Source organism: Limanda limanda, chromosome 13 (assembly GCF_963576545.1).
Source record: "Limanda limanda chromosome 13, fLimLim1.1, whole genome shotgun sequence".
In the NCBI taxonomy this organism is placed as follows: Eukaryota; Metazoa; Chordata; class Actinopteri; order Pleuronectiformes; family Pleuronectidae; genus Limanda; species Limanda limanda.
In genome coordinates, this window is record NC_083648.1 from 15617029 (window position 1) to 15638770 (window position 21742).

The 21742-nt window shown below is 41.8% G+C and overlaps 3 protein-coding genes across 3 annotated transcripts; 1 reads left to right on the forward strand and 2 right to left on the reverse strand.

Annotated features, from left to right (window-relative positions):
- Positions 1-213: 213 nt before the first annotated feature.
- On the reverse strand, positions 214-9220 carry sirt6 (sirtuin 6). Its single transcript, XM_061084648.1, has 8 exons — positions 9095-9220; positions 7872-7999; positions 5172-5354; positions 3978-4037; positions 3036-3131; positions 2872-2952; positions 1912-2035; positions 214-1227 (listed from the first exon to the last, which is right to left on the reverse strand). The coding sequence occupies exons 1-8, from the start codon at positions 9158-9160 to the stop codon at positions 910-912; spliced, it is 1056 nt and encodes a 351-aa protein (XP_060940631.1). The 5' UTR covers positions 9161-9220; the 3' UTR covers positions 214-909.
- Positions 9221-9986: 766 nt separating this feature from the next.
- Positions 9987-15183, reverse strand: LOC133017670 (ubiquitin-conjugating enzyme E2 R1-like). Its single transcript, XM_061083813.1, has 5 exons — positions 14490-15183; positions 13201-13287; positions 12982-13079; positions 11865-11999; positions 9987-11781 (listed from the first exon to the last, which is right to left on the reverse strand). Exons 1-5 carry the CDS (start codon positions 14673-14675, stop codon positions 11571-11573), a joined length of 717 nt encoding a protein of 238 aa, XP_060939796.1. The 5' UTR covers positions 14676-15183; the 3' UTR covers positions 9987-11570.
- Positions 15184-15909: 726 nt separating this feature from the next.
- On the forward strand, positions 15910-21578 carry cactin. Its single transcript, XM_061083936.1, has 10 exons — positions 15910-16219; positions 16806-17433; positions 17548-17643; positions 17732-17877; positions 18516-18678; positions 19310-19424; positions 19539-19731; positions 20038-20160; positions 20305-20666; positions 20884-21578. Exons 1-10 carry the CDS (start codon positions 15921-15923, stop codon positions 21372-21374), a joined length of 2616 nt encoding a protein of 871 aa, XP_060939919.1. The 5' UTR covers positions 15910-15920; the 3' UTR covers positions 21375-21578.
- The last annotated feature ends 164 nt before the right edge of the window (positions 21579-21742 follow it).

Sequence of the window (21742 nt, forward strand, 5' to 3'; positions counted from 1 at the left end):
TGTCCTCAGTGATGGAGAGGAAGCGACACGGCAGACTTAGACTCATATGTGCTTTTCTCCATTTCCTTTGAAAATCAGGTTGGCCTTGGCAACTAGGCCACTGCTGACTGACAGCACTTACAGAGCACACATAGAATACAACACATTACAAAAGGAAATTATTATCTTTAATGCAATGACCTATATATATATATATATAAAAAAAACTGTAAAAAGGCATTTTCCTGAGACAAAAAACGTGCCCTACAAACACACAACATGTGATTATGGTCCATTCACATCTAATCAGCAGAAGCACATCAGAAAAGCTTTTAACAGGGTGCTCCAATTTTATGTACCTCGATAAAAACTTCACTTATCACTGTGTTCTAGTTCTCATTACATTGTCCTTAAGTAAAGGTTCATCATTCGTGTTCTTAAAGTAGCAGGAGGAATGGCTAGTGTTTCGGGGCCTCCTGGTGTAGACTCCATCTTCTGTTCTTCTTTTATCACACGAGTCAAACGATTCTTCACATTCTACTCTTTGTAGGTGTTTTGGATCCAGGCGAGATTTTGACTAATCTCTATAAACAGTTTTCTATGTGGCCAATGTGTTTCACCTCTTTTGTTCTGCACACGGACTGTTTACCTACGTGCAGCCAAAGCCTGCTCCAACAGGATTGGTCAAACTAAAATCAGGAAACCAGAAGGCTTCCCGCCCCAAAATCTTGTCCCTCGCCTCCACATTCTACATATTCTCATGTAGAATCTTTTTACAGAAAATCTAGGATTGACAAAACCACGAGGGGGTTAGATGAGTAGAACCTCCATCATCTGTGAAACTGATGAAACCGAGCAGCCTCACGTGTAAACTTTGTTTCTGGATGGGTTTGTGTTGAGACGCAGTTGAAAGAAAAAAGATACCTGAGGCTATTTCTCTTCATTTTTCACCACTGGGGAGTCTTCTCTCTCTCTCTTTACTGAAAGCATCTCCTCCTTCACGCTCCCATTGTCTGTTAGCTCTGCTGCTTCTCTCTTCCTTTCATCCTTAACAAGGTTCTTTTTCCCCCTCCCTTTTGCAGGAAGAGCACGCGGTGGTTTGACATCTTGGGCGACCTCTGAGGCGCCTGTGGAGCTTTCGCAGACGGTCGGCCCTTCCCACTTTGGGATTTCCAATCCCAGCAGCTCCATCACCTGTTTCATGACATCGTCCACGTAACCGTTGATACGAATGTGCGCATGCTTGTCCTATAAGACAAAATATTACAACCGTGAAACAAAGAAAGGGAATGCAGCTATAAGAGTATTAAGGGGGTCATAATGCGAATTTGAAAATAAAGTCCCAATATTACGAGAAAAAAGTAATAATGCAAGAAGGAAGTAGATTTAGGCTACATTTCATTTCAGAACACCGGGAGATTAGACTCTCACCTGCATTAAAATGAGTTATGTGGAGCAGCTCGTTAGGAAATACTTTAGTGTAGGTTTCGCAAATAACAGGATAATTAATATTTTGTCACATCAGCACCACATTATCATGAGTATCAGACGTCTGAAAGGATTGTTTGATAAAAAGTGTCTATTTTTGAGAACCACACAGAGTTGTGGGAATTTGCCTGTGGAGGAGGAAATGTCAGGTCGTGTTTGACTCTGAGTTAAAGTTGTGTGATATCCAAAGAGGTTTCCCTCCCTTGAAACACTGAGATTGGTTTCTAGATTTTGGATCCAGAACAAGTGCAACCCTGTCAAGCATGGGTTTTCCAAAAAAAAATTGTTTCTAGATTCTTGTTATATTAGGACGTTATACTTGTAATATCAGATTTTGGATTGTTTAATATGGCCCTTGCACTTTATCATACAAGAAAAGACTGCCATTGGATGCTTCCGTTTGCAAATATGTGTTTGAGGTTATGTCGTATGATTGAGACTCACATGCTTCGTAGGCTGCAGGTTGACAATGACGATTTTGCCTCCTTTGCGTTTGGTTAGGAGCGGAAGGTCTCCACTGGGTTTGATCTGCAGTGACGTGCCGAGGGTCAGTGCCAGGTCTGCTCGTCTGCGATGCAACAGTAGAGAAACGCGTCACACATAAATGGTTCAGAATAAACTCTTTAAACACTGAAGACAGACATAAATTAACATTAAAACCAATAAACAAAGTATTCAGACATTAAATTTAGTTGTTTCTACAATGTTTTTATATTTAATCATTTATTTAATCTCTTTTAATCAGTCTCATTGAGATTTCTGATCTGTTTTTCAAAAGATATGTGGTGACATTCACGATCAGCAAATAAAACCCAATAGAGAGTAAATAAATAAAAGCAACACAATAAGGACTTAATTGAAACGAATACAAGAATCACGAAAACATCTCAGAACAAATATATAAAATTGCCACGGGAATGTGAGACTGCAGCTGAAGGACAAATTACAGCTCATTCCATTTAAAAGCTGCATCAAACCTGAACCTTCTGTTCAGGCATCGTGTTCTACCAACATTGGCTATCTCAGGCCATGTAGTTACTAGAGTAGTGACTACAGTTAAACAGTAATTATTAACCTGGTATGGGTTACAAACAATACATCAAGATGCAGCACATACATTCAATTTATCTTGCCTTGGTGTAGAGAAATAATAAACTGTAATAATAAAGCCAAAGGACAGAGAATGTAGAAGCTCAAGAGGCGAAAAGGAAAAAATAATGCAGACTGTGCTGCGTGTCAGGAAGCAAAAAAAAGAAAAGCGCTAAGGAAAGGAAGTCAGGATAATTACAAATGTTTGTTTATAGTTTATCAAGGCAGACGCTAAATCGAAAACAAAAGGGCCAGTTATAAAATGTAAAAGGGGAAACAATTGAGCACAAACGGCAGCAAAAGTATCTGTCTCACCTGCTGGCATTTTCTGCTTTGTCCAGGTCTGCGTCAGGAAGAGCGTCCTCCCAGTCCAGTATGGTGCTGATAAGCTTCCCTCTGTTGTAGTAAATACACACACGGTTAATATATCACAAATGGTAAACCATCATTTCCAAGTGATCCAAGTGTGTGCGCTCTACCTGCAGGCTCTGAGTCCTCTGGAGCGCACCACGTCACAGTAACGTCCTGTCGGCTTCAGGCCCATCACACCGATCACCTTTTCTCTGACATACTGCCTGGAAAGCCAAAAACAATACTGTTTAACTGCTGCTGCAGTGTATCTGCGTCAGAGTTCAACAATTGTGTGTTCAGAATTCTCTCCTGCACAAGTTATTACATGTTCTCTTCTAGACTTCCTGTGATCTTTAATAAGTCTGGCCTTTGTTCTCTGATTTCTTTAGGGTCACAAACTCTTTCAGGTTCTTCCCTCGGGCAGGAGGCTGCGGGCCATCAGGACCAAAACCTCCCGCCACAAGACCAGCTTCTTCCCGACTGCAGTTGGCCTTATCAACAAGGCCCGGGACCCCCACATGACTCGGACTTTTATTCCACCCCCACACCTCTAGGATGTGTTAAATTAACACATTATATGATATCATATTATACTATACTGCATTACATTGCATATTGCAATATGACACTGTTAACTGTTTTTGCATTTAGCATTTCACTTTTTATATTTTTTATATATTTTTATTCAGAAATGTTTATCTCAAAATAAATGTTACTTTGTATAAATATTTGTAAAAAGTGAGTAAATAAGAAGTAAACAGTGAGTAAATATATATTGGTTTCCCATTTTTTATTGCTCTCCTATGCATGTTGTATTTATTGCGTTTTTATGTTTCTATGTTCATTGTTTGCACCAATACCCAGAGCAAATTCCTTGTATGTGTGAACGTACTTGGCAATAAAATACTTTTGATTCTGATTCTAATTAATGAGATGTTTTAAATTTCAGAGTTGCCATTGACTGTGGTTTGTTATATTTTTTATTTATTTAGATGCTAAATGTTGGTGTTTGGAGCCTGTGTGTGTGTACATGCGTATGTGTGTGTGTGTTTGTGTGTGTGCATACGTACCGGCCGCACTTCTCACAATCCTCCACAAACATGTTTCCATGAAGCTCTGATAACAAATCCCTAACAGAGTGAGAGGGAAAACATTACACAAAGGCAAAAAAGAATCAGAGAGATGACATTGATTTAGATCGTTGCTAAAGGTAATGGTTATACCAGGAGTCTTAAGCCCAGCATTTTCTCAGTGCTTCTTTGCAAATCCATCTGTGATGTTAATATTCTGAGTACTTCTACTTAATGTTCTAGAAATGTCAACCACTTTACTTCACCAGTTGGTCTGTAGTCAACGATTTCCTCAGTGAGCTTCGACTTTGCTGCCTGACTGATGGAGGAGAGAGGCAGAGCCAAGATGGCTTCAAGGAAAGTGTGGGTCTGAGTACTAAATGATTATTTCCCTTACACTGAGAATTATTTGAGCAGCGTTTAAAGAGCGCTTCATGTCTGGCACTTTTGGAGCTGTTATCGCGAAGCAGCAGCTTTACATTAAAACAATGAGTCATAACCACACATGTAAAAAAAACAATGTGAGATCTCACACATATTACATAAGCTGCATACTTTGGTTTGGAAAATGTTAAAAACACAACTGAAGTGGGGAAGGTTGTCGTTAATATTTTAACGATACTACAACTCTAATCAGCACTGCTTATTGATTCAGCACCTTCACACTGTATTCTGATCTTTCGTTCTTTTTGAGCTTTTTATGAAAAAGAGAATAATTTATGGGTGAGTTCATAAATTCAAGCATTCGAACAATCACACCTTTTACCTGGAAATAGAACAAATACAAAATGATGCATAATTCATAATTCAACTCTCCAGCACTATCTAAGCATCCCAACAGATCCATTTTCAACATGTGTTTGGCTAAATGTAAATGTGCCGTAGCTACATTGTTCTGAAAAATGCAGATCTCTATCATTCTTTTCTTTGAAGTAGAACATTACATTAACAGAACATTCATTTTTTTTTTATCATTGTTATATAAAGTCCATGGTTTGGACACATTGCTCATGTTACCGTTAGTGCAGGTAACAGCTCCTCCCTTGGCATACAGGAGAGAGGACTCTTGAATTTCTCTGGAGTTTCTCCTGACCCAAGTTGTGTATAAACCCTCATACTGGTTTGAGAGCTAGTGGTTTAGTGTAAGTGAAGTGAGTAGATCATGCTGCAGGACAGGAGGCAGAGTGGAGTTACCTGGGGAAGCCTGAGCGGACGTGCAGGCCATCCACATTCTGGCTGATGAGATACTTAAGGTATCCGGCCCTCTGCAGGCCCAGGAGCGCCATGTGAGTCAGGCTGGGCCGGGCGTCTTCAAACGTGATGTCAAAGCGAGGGGACTCGCCCTTTTCTTCTAACGTCCACACTCCCTTTGGACCCCTGGAATGGAGGATAGTGATGAATTAAGTATAAGGTTTGGATGCAGTGAGTGGACTGTAGGATTTATCTGGCTTCAACTATTGTGTGTGTGGGTTTTTTATTCATGGCATGTTAATGATGTTATTGGAGTATTTCTGGAAAGTTTGTGTACCAAACTGACAATGCACTGTCAAATGCTGCAAGTTGGAGCCCACTGTCAATACCAGGGACCAAAGACACACTGCACAAAGATTCACCCATTACTGAGATCTCCAAAGAAAATTGGAGAAAACATAGTAAATAAAATGATCCATTCAGACGTTTCACAAAAGCAACAAAGATCGAACATAACAGAAAAATGTCTCACAGCATAGAGCTGCTTTTTTTCATGGTGAAATACGTTAAATCTGGAGTACAATCCACCATCATTCGTTTCATACTTCTATAATTACCCATCGAGTCTTGTGCTTCTGAATGAAGGATGAACACAGACCTGGTGACAGTGCTGGTGCCGCATGACAACCTGGCTTCCGCAAGTTACTTCAAGGACACATAACTTATCTCTATGCATCAAACAAGGGAACGCAGCCTGTGAATCCTCTGATGCATTCACAACAGTCGCATCTCTCTCTAACGGCTCTGTCTCTCATCGCCAGTATGATTCACCGCCTGCTCTGCCAACACCAGTTCAAAGACATACTGGCAATAACGTAGAGGCACCTACATCATTTATTACATGCTTAAAACCATGAGAGATGCTGAAAGACAAGAGGATCTGTAATGTTGGTAAATGAGGCTGAGGTGGGCGAGGTACAGACTCAGTCTTACTCTCAGCTGGAACATGTTTGTATGTTTGTGTGTTTGTGTGTTTGTGCGTGTGTGTTTGTGGGTGGGTGTGTGGCAGCAGTGGGAATATGGTTTGCGATAGTTTTCCTGATGCAGGAAACTGGCTTTAATGATGAGGCTGTCCAAGGTCGAGTCGTCCCGCCTGACAGGCCGACCAATCAAATATTAAATAGTTGAGTTTCCATCGCCAAGCATATATATCTGTCATTCGCACTAGTTGAACCATGAGTAGAAAAGATTGAATGAGAGAATGAGTAAAATAATGTAAGACCTTGCAAGTTACTCTCTGAGGTCTCTACGTTCTTCCCCACTGTTAATAGGGTTTTGCTTTGGTAGTTTTTTCTTACTCTTGTTGAGGGTTAATGACGGAGAATATTGCACCTTGGTACACCCTATGAGTTAAATTGTGATTACGGAATATGGGCTATAAAAATAAAATGTCATTGATTCTTTATTTTATGTGTCAAAGCTCAGTTGTTGGAGGCAAACAAAGAAAATGTATACTCTATAAAAGACGAAAACAAAGCATTTTCAATCTTACAAAGAGCTGTACCACCCTCATCTGCTCAAACAGTGGTACTGCACCAGGGAGTCTGCAAGTTTAAGGTCAATTTAAGATTTTTAAGGCAATAATGAATGAAATGTAATACCTATTTCAAATAGGACAGGACTAAATAAATTCCAGAGTCCCAGAAATATTTTCTCTTCCCCATAATTTATGTAAAGGGTCGAAGAGGATAACCCTCGAAACAGCACGATAGTGTAAAAACTATTTAGGAAAATGTTATGGATTGATTTCAACTAAAGGATGTGTTGGAATTTGTTAGTGGGTCCATGAAGTAAATACAGAATACAAGGTTTTCTGATTTATCATACACAAAAACCTTTGATAGATTTATGTCTATGTCTGTTTATGTCTAACTGGAGTGTTTTATTTTTATTGTACACTTGGAATGTATGGAAAACTCTGTGTTTTGACAAAAGGTAAACGTGAATAAGAAACCAGATTCAGCAAATGAATAATGATTGACTGAAATCCCGTGAGTTAATATCACTCAAGCGTCTTCCCCAGAGGAGATGAAAACATCAGTGGACGATGAGGAGCCTGCAAAGTTCCTTGAATTGATACAAGAAACAAACATATTGTGATCTCTGTCACCAAGCTCTCCATCATCGAAACACATCCATGGCTTGTCTTAGTTTGAAGTTTGATGAGCACTCTTTTAATGAAGGCATCTCTTTGCACTGTCTTCTGCTGCAGTTGCATTTTAGCACCTGAATGGAGAATTAGCACCACCTCGTGCATGGAAAGTGCAAAATGTCTATCCAGTTTTCTTTAAAATGCCACAAGGCTCAACTTCACACAGCCCTAACTTTAAAAACTGAGGTCACTGTGATAAGAGGACCCATTTTGTCAGTTTCCTGTCCAGCCTGAAGATGTGCAGCAGCAGGGGCTCTGCGTTGAAACAGAGTGACAAAGAATAGCAGCATGGCCCCTGTTCATGTTCGCAGGTATCACCTGTTGTTGTACATACGTTGTTTCGTTGTATTATTTGTCAGTGAATGTTGTTTAGCAGGTGTGAGGTTTGCTTTTTCCCCATCAGTACATGCAGATACTGTATAATGTCACAAGAAATATGCGCAGTAACAGTAAATGTTGAAAAATAAATGGTAATGACTTTTATGCCTCACCTGAAGTCGGGGATTCCTGATGAGGTGCTGATTCCTGCTCCAGAGTGGACGACCAGGAACTGAGACTCTTTAATCAACTGGGCGAGAGTCTCCACCTTCACCTTCGCCTCTTCAGCACTGTCGAACGTCTGCCACAGCACAAAATACTCAATCAGATGCTTTTGTACATGAGGGAGTTACATAGTATCTGAGAAAGAATAGTACGATTATGTTCTGCAAGCGAGGCGAGACATAACTTTATATTTCATTCAGCTTGAACAACAAATTAAGATCTAAATATCGTATCTAATGAAGCCTGCAAATAAGACGTTTGACATCTTTTAGATCCATCCATTTGCTTCAGGAAATATAATCTCAAAAGGTAAAAGTATAATAAAGTATTAAATATTTCATGTAAAGGGGGTTTCAAGAAGTAGTGTCACTGGTTCAACTGTTTGTAATTAGGAGCTGCTTTCTTAGCTTGTTCAATTATTTTTGTTTTATTATGCGCTTCCTTATTTTATCCCAAAACAATAATGGGAAGCAAGTTACAACATCACAATCAATTCTATATTATTATAGATACTACAGGTATGTGGATAAAAAATGCAAATTAACATTTCGTATTAAAGAATAACTACATATCTCCAGTTTGGAGAGATAAAAACTTAAATCTGTTTATCAAGGCTTTGCACCCTATTTGGGAATTATACATTAATTACCCTTACATTAAACAATGTAAAAATGGCCAAAAATGCTCTCAAGATTTAAAAATGTTATAACAACAGATATCGATACTTATCACGATAAACGTCACATTTTTGTTTTGTTGAAGTTAAAGAATGATTTTAGCAAAGTGACAAACACTTGATAAAGACAAAAACATTTTAAATCATCTCCTCACTGTGTTTACACAATGCAAAACCATCATATCGACTTATTTTGGTCCTTTCTTTTATTGCTACTGATAAGAATCATACTACAGTAATTATTAATATTGTTTTACTGCCCAGCCTTGAAACAAACACTCTTAATGCTTGAACACTCATCTCACGACTCGTTCTAACCTAAAACCTTCAATATGGGTCTTTGTGTTAAAATCTTCAAACGTTTATAAACGGATCTAAATCTTCTTCTCCCTCCACATCCCAAACATGCATGAACCAGCCATCCTCGGCTAACATGCTAGCTCCGTTAGCCTCCTCTTTGTGAGATGTAGCTCTGCTTCGTGCGTGTGTATTTACCTCCGGGAGTCCGCAGACACCTTTGTCCGCGTACGGAGAGAGGCCCGCGGCGTAGTTCACAGACATGACTGCGTTTTGGTCCGTGTTGTTTTGGTCTAGAAATCTCTTCCTGTGTGTTTTCTACACAGTGGGATGCTAGCGGCGCTGTTTGGCTGACGTCATCACTGGGCGACGACATATGCTGCGTTTGTGGAGATTACATTGTGGTTATTTTAATTCATGTCCCCTTTTATGGAGGTCCAGTGTGTGTGGAGGTTTGCCAACACATGTTTAGTTTCTAGTCTAAGTATCCCCCTTTCATATGTTTGACAACTTTGATATTATCTTTGTCTTTATGTAAATACTCTCTGTAAAAGTTTGCTTGTATTTTATATATGTTTCAATAAAGATAAATCAATTCTTGTCCCGTAGAAGTCTATACTGATTTAGAATTAACAGATTTGACCCGACTGCCCTACAAATGAAAGGTCCGTGTTCTCATAAACTGTATGATAACCCTTTTCTCTTTAAAAAATGTATTCATTTATGATAGTTATTTGCAGCACTTAACATATCTTATTATTGATGTAAAGAGTGATTAAATGTGGATTAATACCAATTTAACAGTAAATTCTCTTATTTTCATGAAATGCTACCTTGGTGCAACCCCTTGTGACATGGTAATAGAGAGCTGTCCCTCTCCTCATGTGCTATTTTGCACTTTCCACACTCGTGGTGAACTATTTCTATGTCTGTGAATCCTCATGAGTTATGATCCTTGACATTGCAAAAATCTTCCTTGAAACATTCATGAATTCTTCAAGGCTTTTCTGATAGAACAGAACTCCTCCACAGATGAAGCCTAAAAATAACAGGTTACTGTTAATAAACTTTCAAGACTGTTTTTCTCTTTCCAATACATTTTTATTTTTCAGTTTTGAATAACAGAAAATACAAAATAAACGCAGGTGAGGAAAACAACATGATAATGTGCATATCAGTTATGGCTCCGTTTGAAGCTGTAAATCATGAAGAAAACCTAAAAAGGACAAATATCTGCTTGTTTGAAGTGAATTGAATTCGTCATAATGTAATTCATTATCCTGAGAAATTCAGTATGAAGTCCAGATTTAAGCAAACAATCAAGATCAATGCGCAAAAATGCACAGAGGACACCCATACACTTTAAACGTATATTATGCCAGAACCTGTCCACTCTCTGGCCAACACAAAGAACTGAAATGAAAATAAAACATGATGTCCTTCCTCTTCTTCATGTCCAGGGCTAAAAACGGTGATAATCTTGACTGACACTGCAACAACAACCTTGTGAAAGACACTTTTCCCTACAGAAGCTTTTTTTTTTGCCAATTATAGCTAAAAATCTGATCACAAAAAAAAAACATTCTCAAGCAGCGACTGCAGGCATAATGTCTATCCAAAGAAAGAGAGTAAAATAACAAAGCTTTCGAGAGAACAAAAAGAAGACAAGAATACAACAAACCGTCATGAAATATTTTGGGCTTTCTTTTACACTGGTTTCGGGTTGTTGGCTCTTTAAGGCCGCAAACCTGAGGAGAAATACAGCTCGGATCATTAATTATTTCTGTCCAACACCACCACCACCCCCCACCCTGACAAACATGGTCATCCTACACAACTCTAACATCTGAGCTACTTCAAATAACAGAACCCCCACTCAAAATGACAGAGAAACACATCCAACAGTAACCAGAAGAAACACGGCAAAGATAAACGTTAGCAAAAAAAAAATGTTCATGAGGACTTTGAGCCACCGTCACCGTCCTCCATTATTACAAGTTCATTCAATTCAATTCATTCAAAGACACACAACGCTTCCGAAAGTGTTCAGGCATGCACAGGAACTTTGAAAACACGGCCCCGTGTCAAATCATATCCTGTCCTGTCGCAGCGAGAGGAGACTGTGAAACTCGGAAATGTCTGATTCAATGTGTTTGCAGTAAACTGCTCAACACAGTCAGGCTCCTGTAAGTCCTCTTCATTCGTCAGTCACATAGACCAACTACTGGGCAGCGCTGCACAATTACAATTAAGGAAATAAAGATATGCAGGAGAGAGGCTGAGAAACGTTTGGAAGTGTTTGCACCAGAGCAAATGTTGCTGATGTGGATCCAACAACACCTTAAACTGTACAGTGGACTGGACAACTATTGGGATAAAGCGATAGTTGAAGTTATTCTCTCAAAATAAGGTTTGAGGTGGTGATGAAAATTGCGAAACTGGCGAAATTGGTGACTATTGTGCTGGTGGAAATCTTAACCAGGTCTGACCCTTCCACAACGACGCATCGATTTAATCCTCCTGAGAGGTTTAGGTAAAAACAGCTAATTTCATTAGTTGAGGAGTGGGAAGCTTCAAATCTTTCTTGGTTTTAGGCCTCGAATATCTGGCAACCCGGGCAGAAAAAAAGGGGGTAGCATATGCCAGCTAGACTGCGTTGCTGTCATAAAGCTTGTCATGACTCCTCGTTGCCTGAGTCGTCCTCATCGTAGCAGCAGTCACCGTCCTCGTCCTCCACATCGTCGTCGTCATAGTAATAGTCATAGAAGAGGTCGGAGCCTTCATCAGAGGCCGGGACGCGTGTGCGGATGCAGTACTCTGCGAGTGTGGTTGGGACTTTCACGCCGTCGCGCTCTGCTTCTGGTTTAGTGGCCAAAACCTGTTTCCTGAGGGAGAAATTAAGAAAAACACTCACACACTGATTCCTCAGGAAGAGCTTATCCTGTGAAAACACAGTTTGAAATGTTACCTGATGATTTCTACGTATTCACGGTCCTTGCCCTTGCTCTCCCTCCATTTACGGTACATGACGGAAGCGTCCACGTTAGCAGGGGAGAAGGTGTTGGGTTCATTCAGCAGCGAGATCACACTCAGTAAAATGGTCCTGGAGAAAAACACACATGTGAGTGAAAAGAGAATGTGTTTGATTAATTCAGTGTGAAAATATATCTTCCAGAAATTACGTATTGGCTCATTTTTAAAGAATACAATTTAGTCATTATTCATTTGAAAAATAAATAAAGAATATTTTGTCAACTCTGTCTTTAATGCCAGTTTTCTTGGAACTACTTCTTTTGAGCTCTCTGAATTTGTTCTGCAACTAAGAATATTTTCACAGAACTTACTTAATTGCCAATTACTTTTTCAATAAATTGATTACCATCAACTAACCAACTATAAGGACATTGTTAATGTTTACTAATGTGTAGATTTCATCCATATTAATGATTTCTCATCTGAAGACATGATACAACTGTGTTTTACTGTATTACTGTAATTTATTATTTATTATGTTAGTGTGTAATAATCTACTTATTAAATGTTTATATTATGCTTATGAATGCTGTGAATGGTTTTGGAGTGTTTCCAGCTAACTGACTTATCATTTCAGCTCTAGTGTGAACACTGAAGCTAATGTGAGCTAGCCGACAAAGCTCTTCCTTTCACGGGCAGCTGGAGGCCACTTCACCGAGGAACCGACCGTGTTCAGCTCCCTGAGATCACCGGAGCGGAAGAGAACAACCCCCCCCCCCCCACTCCACCTTTGTGGTGGCTGTTTCAAAATATTAAAAATATGTTTTAAACTGAGCTTTAGTTACAAATTTTACGATTCTACCAATAATGGATGAGCTGCAAAAGAATGGCACCTATCGACAGCTAGGGGCCAAAAAAAGGTCCAGTTACACATGGTGTGTAGAATCCCTGCATATGGATTCATGGTTAGTCTATAGTATAGAATATTTTATATTCTACAGACAAATGTCATGTGATAAGGGTACTAGTCGGGTGGTGTTCAAGAGCACAAAGCAGGGAGGTAACCAGAAACAGGAGACATAGGAGGGGAGATATTGAAGGCGGGTGCTTACCGGACATTCTGGGTAGGATTCCATCTCTCTGAAGGAAGCTCTCCACTCTGCGGGTCGTCCACTGGAGGGTGCAATATAGAAATACACACGTCTCCATTCTGAAACAAAGGAAATCGACTCTTTTCATTTTCACGTGCAGGGCAGCTATTTAAATCATATACAATATCAAGAGAACACACACAAGTTCATATAAAGTTGAGCCAAAAATTGATACTACACCTCATAAATGTTGGGGTGCCACATCTTGGTGAGGAATCGGAAGGCGGGTGGGGAGTACGGGTAGTCCATCGGGAACTTGACCCGAGACTGGGATGCAAAACAGATAAAAGAAGGACATTTACATGTAACTGTACACTGTGCTGCTACAGTTTTCACTAACAGGTTTGAGTTTAAATGACGGCGTCGCCTTACGAGTTCTACCTTTACACTTTTCCCTCTGTGGACGCTGAATACGGTTTTAAAAGGTGTGTTTGTTTTATCTGCTCAAACTACTGAATGGCTGTAGAGTCCTGTAAATGTCTCTCATTTCACTGCATGATGAGTGCAGCAACCTGGAAAGTGACAACAGGCTCCAGCTGCAGGGGTTGTCCAACGAACTAATCAGATGGTAGCAGAGGTAATTGTGGGCTTTTCGGAAACAGAAGGTGAGCAGGAAGTCTCTGTGTATCCATTCCTGAGGGAACATTCACACCAACACAATGGCAACTGTTAGACTTAAAGTCTTAGAAAACCCCTGTCCATTTGTTTGTGGGTTTGTTTCTGAGATTACACAAAAACAACTGAATAGATTTCCACAAAACCTGGTGGAAGGAAGCGGTAGGGGTCAGGGAAGAAGCCATTAAAAGTTGGTGCTTATCCAGGTCCTTTACTTTCTTTAACATTGTTAGATAGGGCGTTTTTCAACATTTTCACCCTTATCTCAGGAATAATTCATGGCTTTTGATTAAATGACTCAAGCACATTTAGGTGACTGTTATCTATGAGTGTGTGAAATATAGTGCAGCTGGTTCCTGACTCAACTTCTTCTCTGGAGTCCTTGTGATTTATTGTTGCATATCTAGGATCATGGCTGCGGCCACATTGTGATCATGAAACGCAGTATGTCTATGACAATATTGCTTTCATTACAATTGTCATTACTGCTTCCTTGTATTGTCGGAAATTACATTTTTGTATAAAAACTTTAAACATGGATCCTCTCCAGTTATGTTAGATGCTGTCTTGAAAGTTGTAAATATTGTTATTTAGTTGATGAGCATGTTACAAGCTACTTTTATTGCAATTTAAGGATTTCTCACTTCTGGTTTCCACGTTTTTTCCTCTGTTAAATTTAGTTTTTTATTTCTCACTCTAGTCGAAGGACAGATTATGTTACACCTTGTTCCGCCCTATGAGCCTAATATGATTTGTGAATATTAGCTATACATTTGACTGATTGATGTGCTGTGTGTGTTTTAATGAACTGTCAGGTGTCTAGGAAGACGTCTGGTATTCCTTTCTCGTCTTACCTTGAAGTAGCCCCCTTCATAGTGAGTGTTTGGGGGTCCGAAGATGGCCACTTCCCAGATGTAGAGATCCGCCTCGTCCACCAGTGTGATCTTGAAGCCCTCGACGGGTTCCTCCTGGAGACTCTTCATCTCCAGCATGAGTGCTTTCTGAGAGCTGGCCACATGAGTGGAGTTGTGTTGCGCCATCCTGGACCTGCTGGCTGTCAGGACGGTGGAGGGGTGGACAGCTGACGGGGGTTGTTTACACTAACGCGGCCTTAAGTGAACCACTAACCGGCCAAACAACAACAATAACAACTTGTGTGTTCTCGATGTTCGCAGACAATGAAAACAGGCCAAAGCAGCCTGGCTGCGCACACGCAGACAAAAGGTCGCGTTTGTTGTTCCCCAATGATCTAAATGAAATCCTCTCAAACGTCACCACTCGGTGTCTGGTGCTGTGGCTGAACCATGGTGGCTGACCCTCCGGCTTTAGTTGATCTACCTGGCAGGGCAGCCGCCGGACATAAGCCGCCGTAAATCTACTGGTAACGGGCTGGCTAACGTGAGCTAGCCGACCAAGCTGTTCCTTTCCCGGGCAACTGGAGGACACTTCACCGGGGAACCCACCGTGTTCAGCTCGGTGAGATCACCGGAGCGGAGGAGTAAACAGCTTCGCTCCTGTCAGATGTGAAGCTGATTGTGTCCCAACACATCACCGGGTGAAGAGCAGTGTTGTTGAAAGAAGTCCCCCCCCCCCCCTTTTCCATCAAAACAGGCAACTAGGCTTCTGGTATTTGTAGTTCAACTTAATCTGCAGCCTTCCTTTTTTCCGACGGAAACCCACAGACAAGCCACACGGCGTCGCGTCAGAGCTTTGTTGAATCACATTAAAGTCAAACACCTGGGAATCGTTTTGTTACGGCTGTTATTTATCGAATAGTTATTTAAAAGGCAAACTGGGAGAACTGCATTTATCAGTGACATGACGTCACCAAAACGCGATGTTGTTTGTGTTGGAGAGAAGCGGATCTGACCTATTTCCGTTCTCTGGTTGTTTTAACACAGGACCACGTGTCAGTGATGGTAAATCTGCTGCGGACGTTTCACGTGCTAAAAAAAACTGCATTTAACCTTTACGCTTATTTATTTGTTATCTATTTTCGCCAGCTATGCATCTGACGTCAGTAATATGCGCCACAGTGTAGAAAGCCCCCCCTGAGCTGGCCTTCTAACAGCCTGAGTAGTTAATTAATAACCATACAAAGATCATATTGATTGAGGAATATGTTGAGGTCAACACGAATATTTACATATGTGTGTCACAAATGTTATGTATTTGTATTTAAACTGTTTTGTATTTACACCGTGGGTCAGTGAACCTTTGTCTTTGTTACCTCTTATTTACGCGACTCGGGACTTCCAGGACCCCGTACGGAGACGAACTTCGCGATGAGTTCGAAGGCACGACGTCGGTCCCGCTCCAGGTCCAGAAGCCGAGGCCGGGGACCGCGGAACCGGTCCAAAGTGAGCAGGTCCCGGTCCCCAGAGGACCGGAGAGTCCGCAGTCGGTCCCCGGAGGCGAAGAGAACCGCCCGGGGCCGCGTGCGGTCCGTCAGCCGGAACTCCAGATCTCCCGTCCGGCGGCGGCCTCAACACAAGGACCGGCCCGGCTCCAGAAGCGGCTCCGAGAGCGACCACAGGCCGGGAGCACACCGGCCCAGGAGCAAGTCCAGGGGTCGGACATCCAGGTAACTGTCTCCTTCGATCCAATGTCAGTGCTACTTCTCATCGAGTCCCGTTGGATCAGTGACTGACTGCCAGAGGTTCTGATCCATCGCAGTTTGAGAAAAGTCAACAGAGCATTAGTTTGACCGTCAAAGCTTTAGGAATACCTTCGTAATTCTCAAACACAATATGAATCTCTGAATATTGTCTTTATTAGAACCTAAGAGAATAAGCAATACCATGGTTTCTCATAAAAGAGCACAAATGTACATAAAGGTTCCGTGTGTAGAATTTAGTAACATCTAATCATGACGTTTCAGGTTGCAGCTGAATACCCCTCCCCTCACCCTCCCCTTCCAAACATGAGAGAGAACCTGTTGTAGTCGTCAGTCGATATATAAACTCAAAAGGTGTTTAGTTTGTCCAGTTAAGGCTACTGTAAAAAAGACATGGCTGCCTTCATAGAGACGAGCGTTAGGGAGCGAATCGTACGATTTAGATGACACACATTAGTTAAAAGATCATGAATTATTTTATATATATTTCTGCCAATAGATTTTCACCTAAATCTTACCCAGTGGACTTTAATCAACATTTTTTTGGTTCCAGTTCTGATTCAGATGATCCTAAAATGATGAGAAGGAGAAAGGAAATGGAGACGCGGAGAGGAACATCTCATGACAGGACGAGGAGAAGGTCTGGGTCCAGCTCTGACTCCCATGATGGAAGCAGTGATAGAGAAATAAGAAGAAGGAGAAGTCCTGACAGACGGAGTCCAGCTCAGGGTAGACAGAGAAAGGAGCAGGATAGAGAGAGAGAGAGGAGGAGGAGCAGCAGCAGAGACAGGGAGAGAAAAACAGAGGGAGACAAAAGACAAAGGAAGAGGAGCGAGGACAGAGAGCAAGGGAGAAGCGAACAAAGCAGAGAGGGTGACAGAGATAGAGTCCACAGTGAAAGAGGGAGGCAGCGTTCCAGCTCGCCCGAGTCGTCTGATAGCTCAGGTTCTGACCGAGAGGGCCGTGCAGTTAAAGAGAAGGTGGATAAGAAGAAACAGAAGGACATGCTGAAATCTCTGGAGACACCAGAAGAGAAGAGGGCCAGAAGACTGGCAAAGAAGGAAACAAAGGAGAAGAAAAGGAGAGAAAAGATGGGCTGGAGCGAGGAGTACATGGGGTACACCAATGCAGACAATCCCTTCGGTGACAACAACTTGTTAGGAACATTTAAATGGCAGAAGGTGAGTTGGGGAGCAGCCTCCAGTAGCTACTGATCCTCTCAGTCAGAGTAGTTTTGAACTTTTCTTTCCAAAACTTGATTATTGTGTAAATATTTTTGTGTGTGTGGTTTTCAGGCGTTGGATATGAAAGGCATCGGTCATCTCGGAGAAAGAGATCTCAAAGACAGGAACAAAAATATTCAGGAGGAGAACCGCAAAGAGCTGCAGAAGGTATGAGCACGAGGTTATTTATTTGTTTGCACTCATGTAATGTTACAGAGTTATGAGAAACAGCTTTTTAATTAATCATTTTGTGTAGGTTAAACAACTTCGTTCAGAGCGGGAGCGCGAGAAAGCCATGAGAGAGACCGAGCTGGAGATGCTGCAGAGAGAGAAAGAGGCGGAGCATTTCAAGACCTGGGCCGAACAGGAAGACAACTTCCACTTGCACCAGGCCAAACTACGGTAAGTCTCCAGCAACACTCACAAGGTTTAAAGTTCAGGGTTGTCTTTACTGTCCTGCTTGAGTTCACTCTCAACAAATAAATATTGAGTGGGACAACACAAAAAACTTAGAGCTGGTATATGGAATATAAATTCACACCAATTATAAAAGTGCCAGTAAGCGTAAGTACAAATGTGCATAGAATTAGGAATGGAAAAGTGCAGATTGTAAATATACAAGACCATTATACAACATACAAAACACAAAGCCTATGTCAGGGTTTGCTGTGGTAGAGTAGAGGCCAAGATCATCACAGAGAAGTTATGTTAAAAGATAATCTAAACATGGGATGTTTTGACAGGAAAATCTCACCGACCCCCCCCACTAAAACTCCCTGTGGAGTGAAATGTCTTTAAAGTCCAAGATAGCATGAGACCTCTTAAGGACCTGCCTATTATACATGTCCAAAACTTGACATGACTCCCCTAGAGTTCTTACCCCTTATGTCACAGAGCAGTTCTCTTTTCGTATGATTTACCACATGTGTATTTGTGTACATCAGTTTGTTTGCACTATTCCAGTCCAGTTCCAGGCTCCTGCAACAGTTCCTGAAAACGTGCACACATTGTCTGAAAATCCTTGTGCTCTGTGTGTTTAGATCAAAGATTCGAATTCGTGATGGTCGCGCCAAACCCATCGATCTTTTGGCGAAGTACATCAGTGCGGAGGATGACGATCTCGCTGTGGAGATGCATGAACCTTACACCTTCCTCAATGGGCTCACAGTCACCGATATGGACGACCTGCTGGAGGACATCAAGGTGTGTTGTTATGTTACATTCCAAGGTCTAAGTGGTGTAGCTGTAGCTTAGCATAGCTTCAGTCACACTGGATTTTAAAGGGGAGATTGTGTATTAAACAGAATACTGTGAAAAAAGTGCAGGAACAATACCCAGTAAATACAGATTGATATAAAATGGATCACGTTGAAATAAATATTGTGATTTGAAATGCATCACCTTCGGCTGAATTTGCATGGGTTTGATCATTGTTTGTTTAATGGAGTTTCTTTCCTGTCTCTATTAAAGAGTGGGTTATGAAAAAAAAAAAGGCCAAATCTACTGACAATCACTGCAATTTTTTTTTTCACAAGTATTTCCTGTAATTGCCACTGAGGGGTGCCAAACCCCCACATATTCAAAAGGTATTGTTTCAACATATTTGAGACGTCAGGCTCTGAAAGATGTTTTAAGGATGTGAATCTGGTGCACAGCATTCTGTCACTTTTAACTGTGTCAATAAAGTCAAATGTAGACACAACATTAACCATGAATGAGTTTGAACTCAGTAGAGATGTTCTGACCCTAAACACAACAGAGGTCATGCTATTTGTTGCTTTGCACCTTTTATAGTTAAAACGGACTCTCATTGTAAGTGCATTCATACCAACAGGTGTATATGGAGTTGGAGCAAGGCAAAAACGTGGACTTCTGGAGAGACATGACGACCATCACCGAGGACGAGATCAGCAAACTGAGGAAACTGGAGGCCTCTGGGAAAGGACCGGGTACTTGATTTTTTTCTACATTATAACTATCATAACACTAGTGAATGCCACAGGAAGCTTTGCTCAGCCACACCCTATTTTTCTTTTCTTAATGCAAACTTTGTGAAACCCCAGGAGACCGGCGTGAGGGCATCAACACAGCTGTGACCACCGACGTCCAGATAGTGTTCAAAGGAAAGACGTACAGCCAGCTGCAGGCTCTGCACCTGAACATTGAGACAAAGATTCGGGCTGGAGGATCCAACCTTGATATTGGTTACTGGGAGAGCCTGCTGCAGCAAGTCAGGGTCTACATGGCCAGAGCCAGGTACGCCCACTGCTCCTCTGCTCCTGAAATCCTAATAAATTCAAAAACCTCTGTCTTTCAATATGAGTGTTTATCAAGTCTTGATAAACACTCATCCGATTGACATGAAACTTGATGTTGTTGTTGCTGAGGACGCTGGGAAGCGGATGAGTGGTTGTCAAGACCCTAACCATACCCCTGACTGAATGTTATTACATATGAATTTTGTACATTTTGCTAGAAGTTGTTCAGATTTGGAACTACCCAGTGAACTCAGGAGTAGAAATAATCGCTTAGTTGTTTGTGTGCGTTTGTTTTTTGTATCAGGTTGAGAGAGCGACATCAAGATGTGCTGCGTCAGAAGCTGTTCAAGCTCAAACAGGAACAAGGAGTGGAAAGTGAGCCTTTGTTCCCCATCATCAAAGAGGAGCCAGACAATGAGGAAGATGAGTAAGTTACCCAGACAGCACGTGCTGCACACATCCGGAAACTGTAGAAACCTGTAGGCCTGGTCAGTTTCTCTGGCCTGGGGTCAAATCTCCCATCAGCCTGCATTGGTTTTTGAAATGTATGCACTTTTTTTTTTAACTACAGGGAGAGAGCGAGAACCAGAGAGAGTGACACAGAGGAACCCGGACAGTCGTCGTCTTCGTCCTCCACAAAAAATAAGAACAGAGAAACGGATGGCACGGACGAAGAGGCGGGACCATCCAAATCCCCAACAGGAAATCAAGATGAGGAGGGAAAAGAAAAGGGTGAAGAGGAGAAGGGCGAGGTGGTGGAGGCCGTACTGACGGAGGAGGACCTGATCCAGCAGAGCCAGGCAGAGTATGACTCAGGCCGCTACAGTCCTACGCTGCTGACGCAGTCCGAGCTGCCGCTGGACACTCACACTATCACCCCGGAGGAGGACGCACACCGACTGCAGCTGGCACGCACACAGCTCCAAGCTACCGGTATGAGACCTTATAAAACCACACACACACACACACACACACACAAAAACAAGATGTGCCTTAAGATAATAAATTGTGTTGCCAGTTGTAAGAGAACAACTAGAAGAGTCAATTCCAAGCAGTACAAGTGTTAAATAAATTGTTGTGTGTAAAATATGTGTTAATGTGATGCAGATATTTGACTAACTGCTGCTTCTTTGTCTTCTCTGTCCATCAGGCGAAGCCAGCGAGAGCGCCGAGGACGCCTTTGTTCGTCGTGCCAAAGAGGGCATGGGTAATGATGAGGCCCAGTTCAGTGTAGAGTTCCCGGTCGGGGGGAAAATGTACCTGTGGGCCGACAAATATCGCCCGAGGAAACCACGCTTCTTCAATCGGGTGCACACGGGCTTCGAGTGGAACAAATACAACCAGACGCATTACGACTTCGACAACCCTCCGCCCAAGATCGTCCAGGGATACAAGTTCAACATTTTCTATCCGGACCTGATCGACAAGCGCTCCACCCCGCAGTACTTCCTCGAGCCCAGTCCCGACAACAAGGACTTCGGGATATTAAGATTCCACGCAGGGCCTCCGTACGAGGACATCGCCTTCAAGATCGTGAACAGGGAGTGGGAGTACTCGCACCGGCACGGCTTCCGCTGTCAGTTCGCCAATGGGATCTTCCAGCTGTGGTTCCACTTCAAGAGGTACCGCTACAGGAGATAGACGCCACGTAACAGGAGGGACCAAGAGCCCACTCCCTGGGTTGTAAACACACGCAGTTTATGATTTATTCTGTATCTGCATTGTTGTATCTTTTGAGAAAAGCCAATTTGTTAAAGTTACAAATAATTTCTGTACTGTTGTTTTAAAAAGTCAATTGTAATGTAGTTTGCAAAATTACACATTAAAGATGATTTTTTTACTCTATGCAAGCTGTGTCTGGGTGATGGTTTTCTGCCAATTACAATGTCAGATTTCAGAGTCAAAACACTTGGTGTCTATTCAAGAGATTCTGTGTTCACCACTGTAAAAGTACCAAGATGGTTTATAAGTGTGATTATGTGATTATATAAGTCAGAGTCCACATCTGT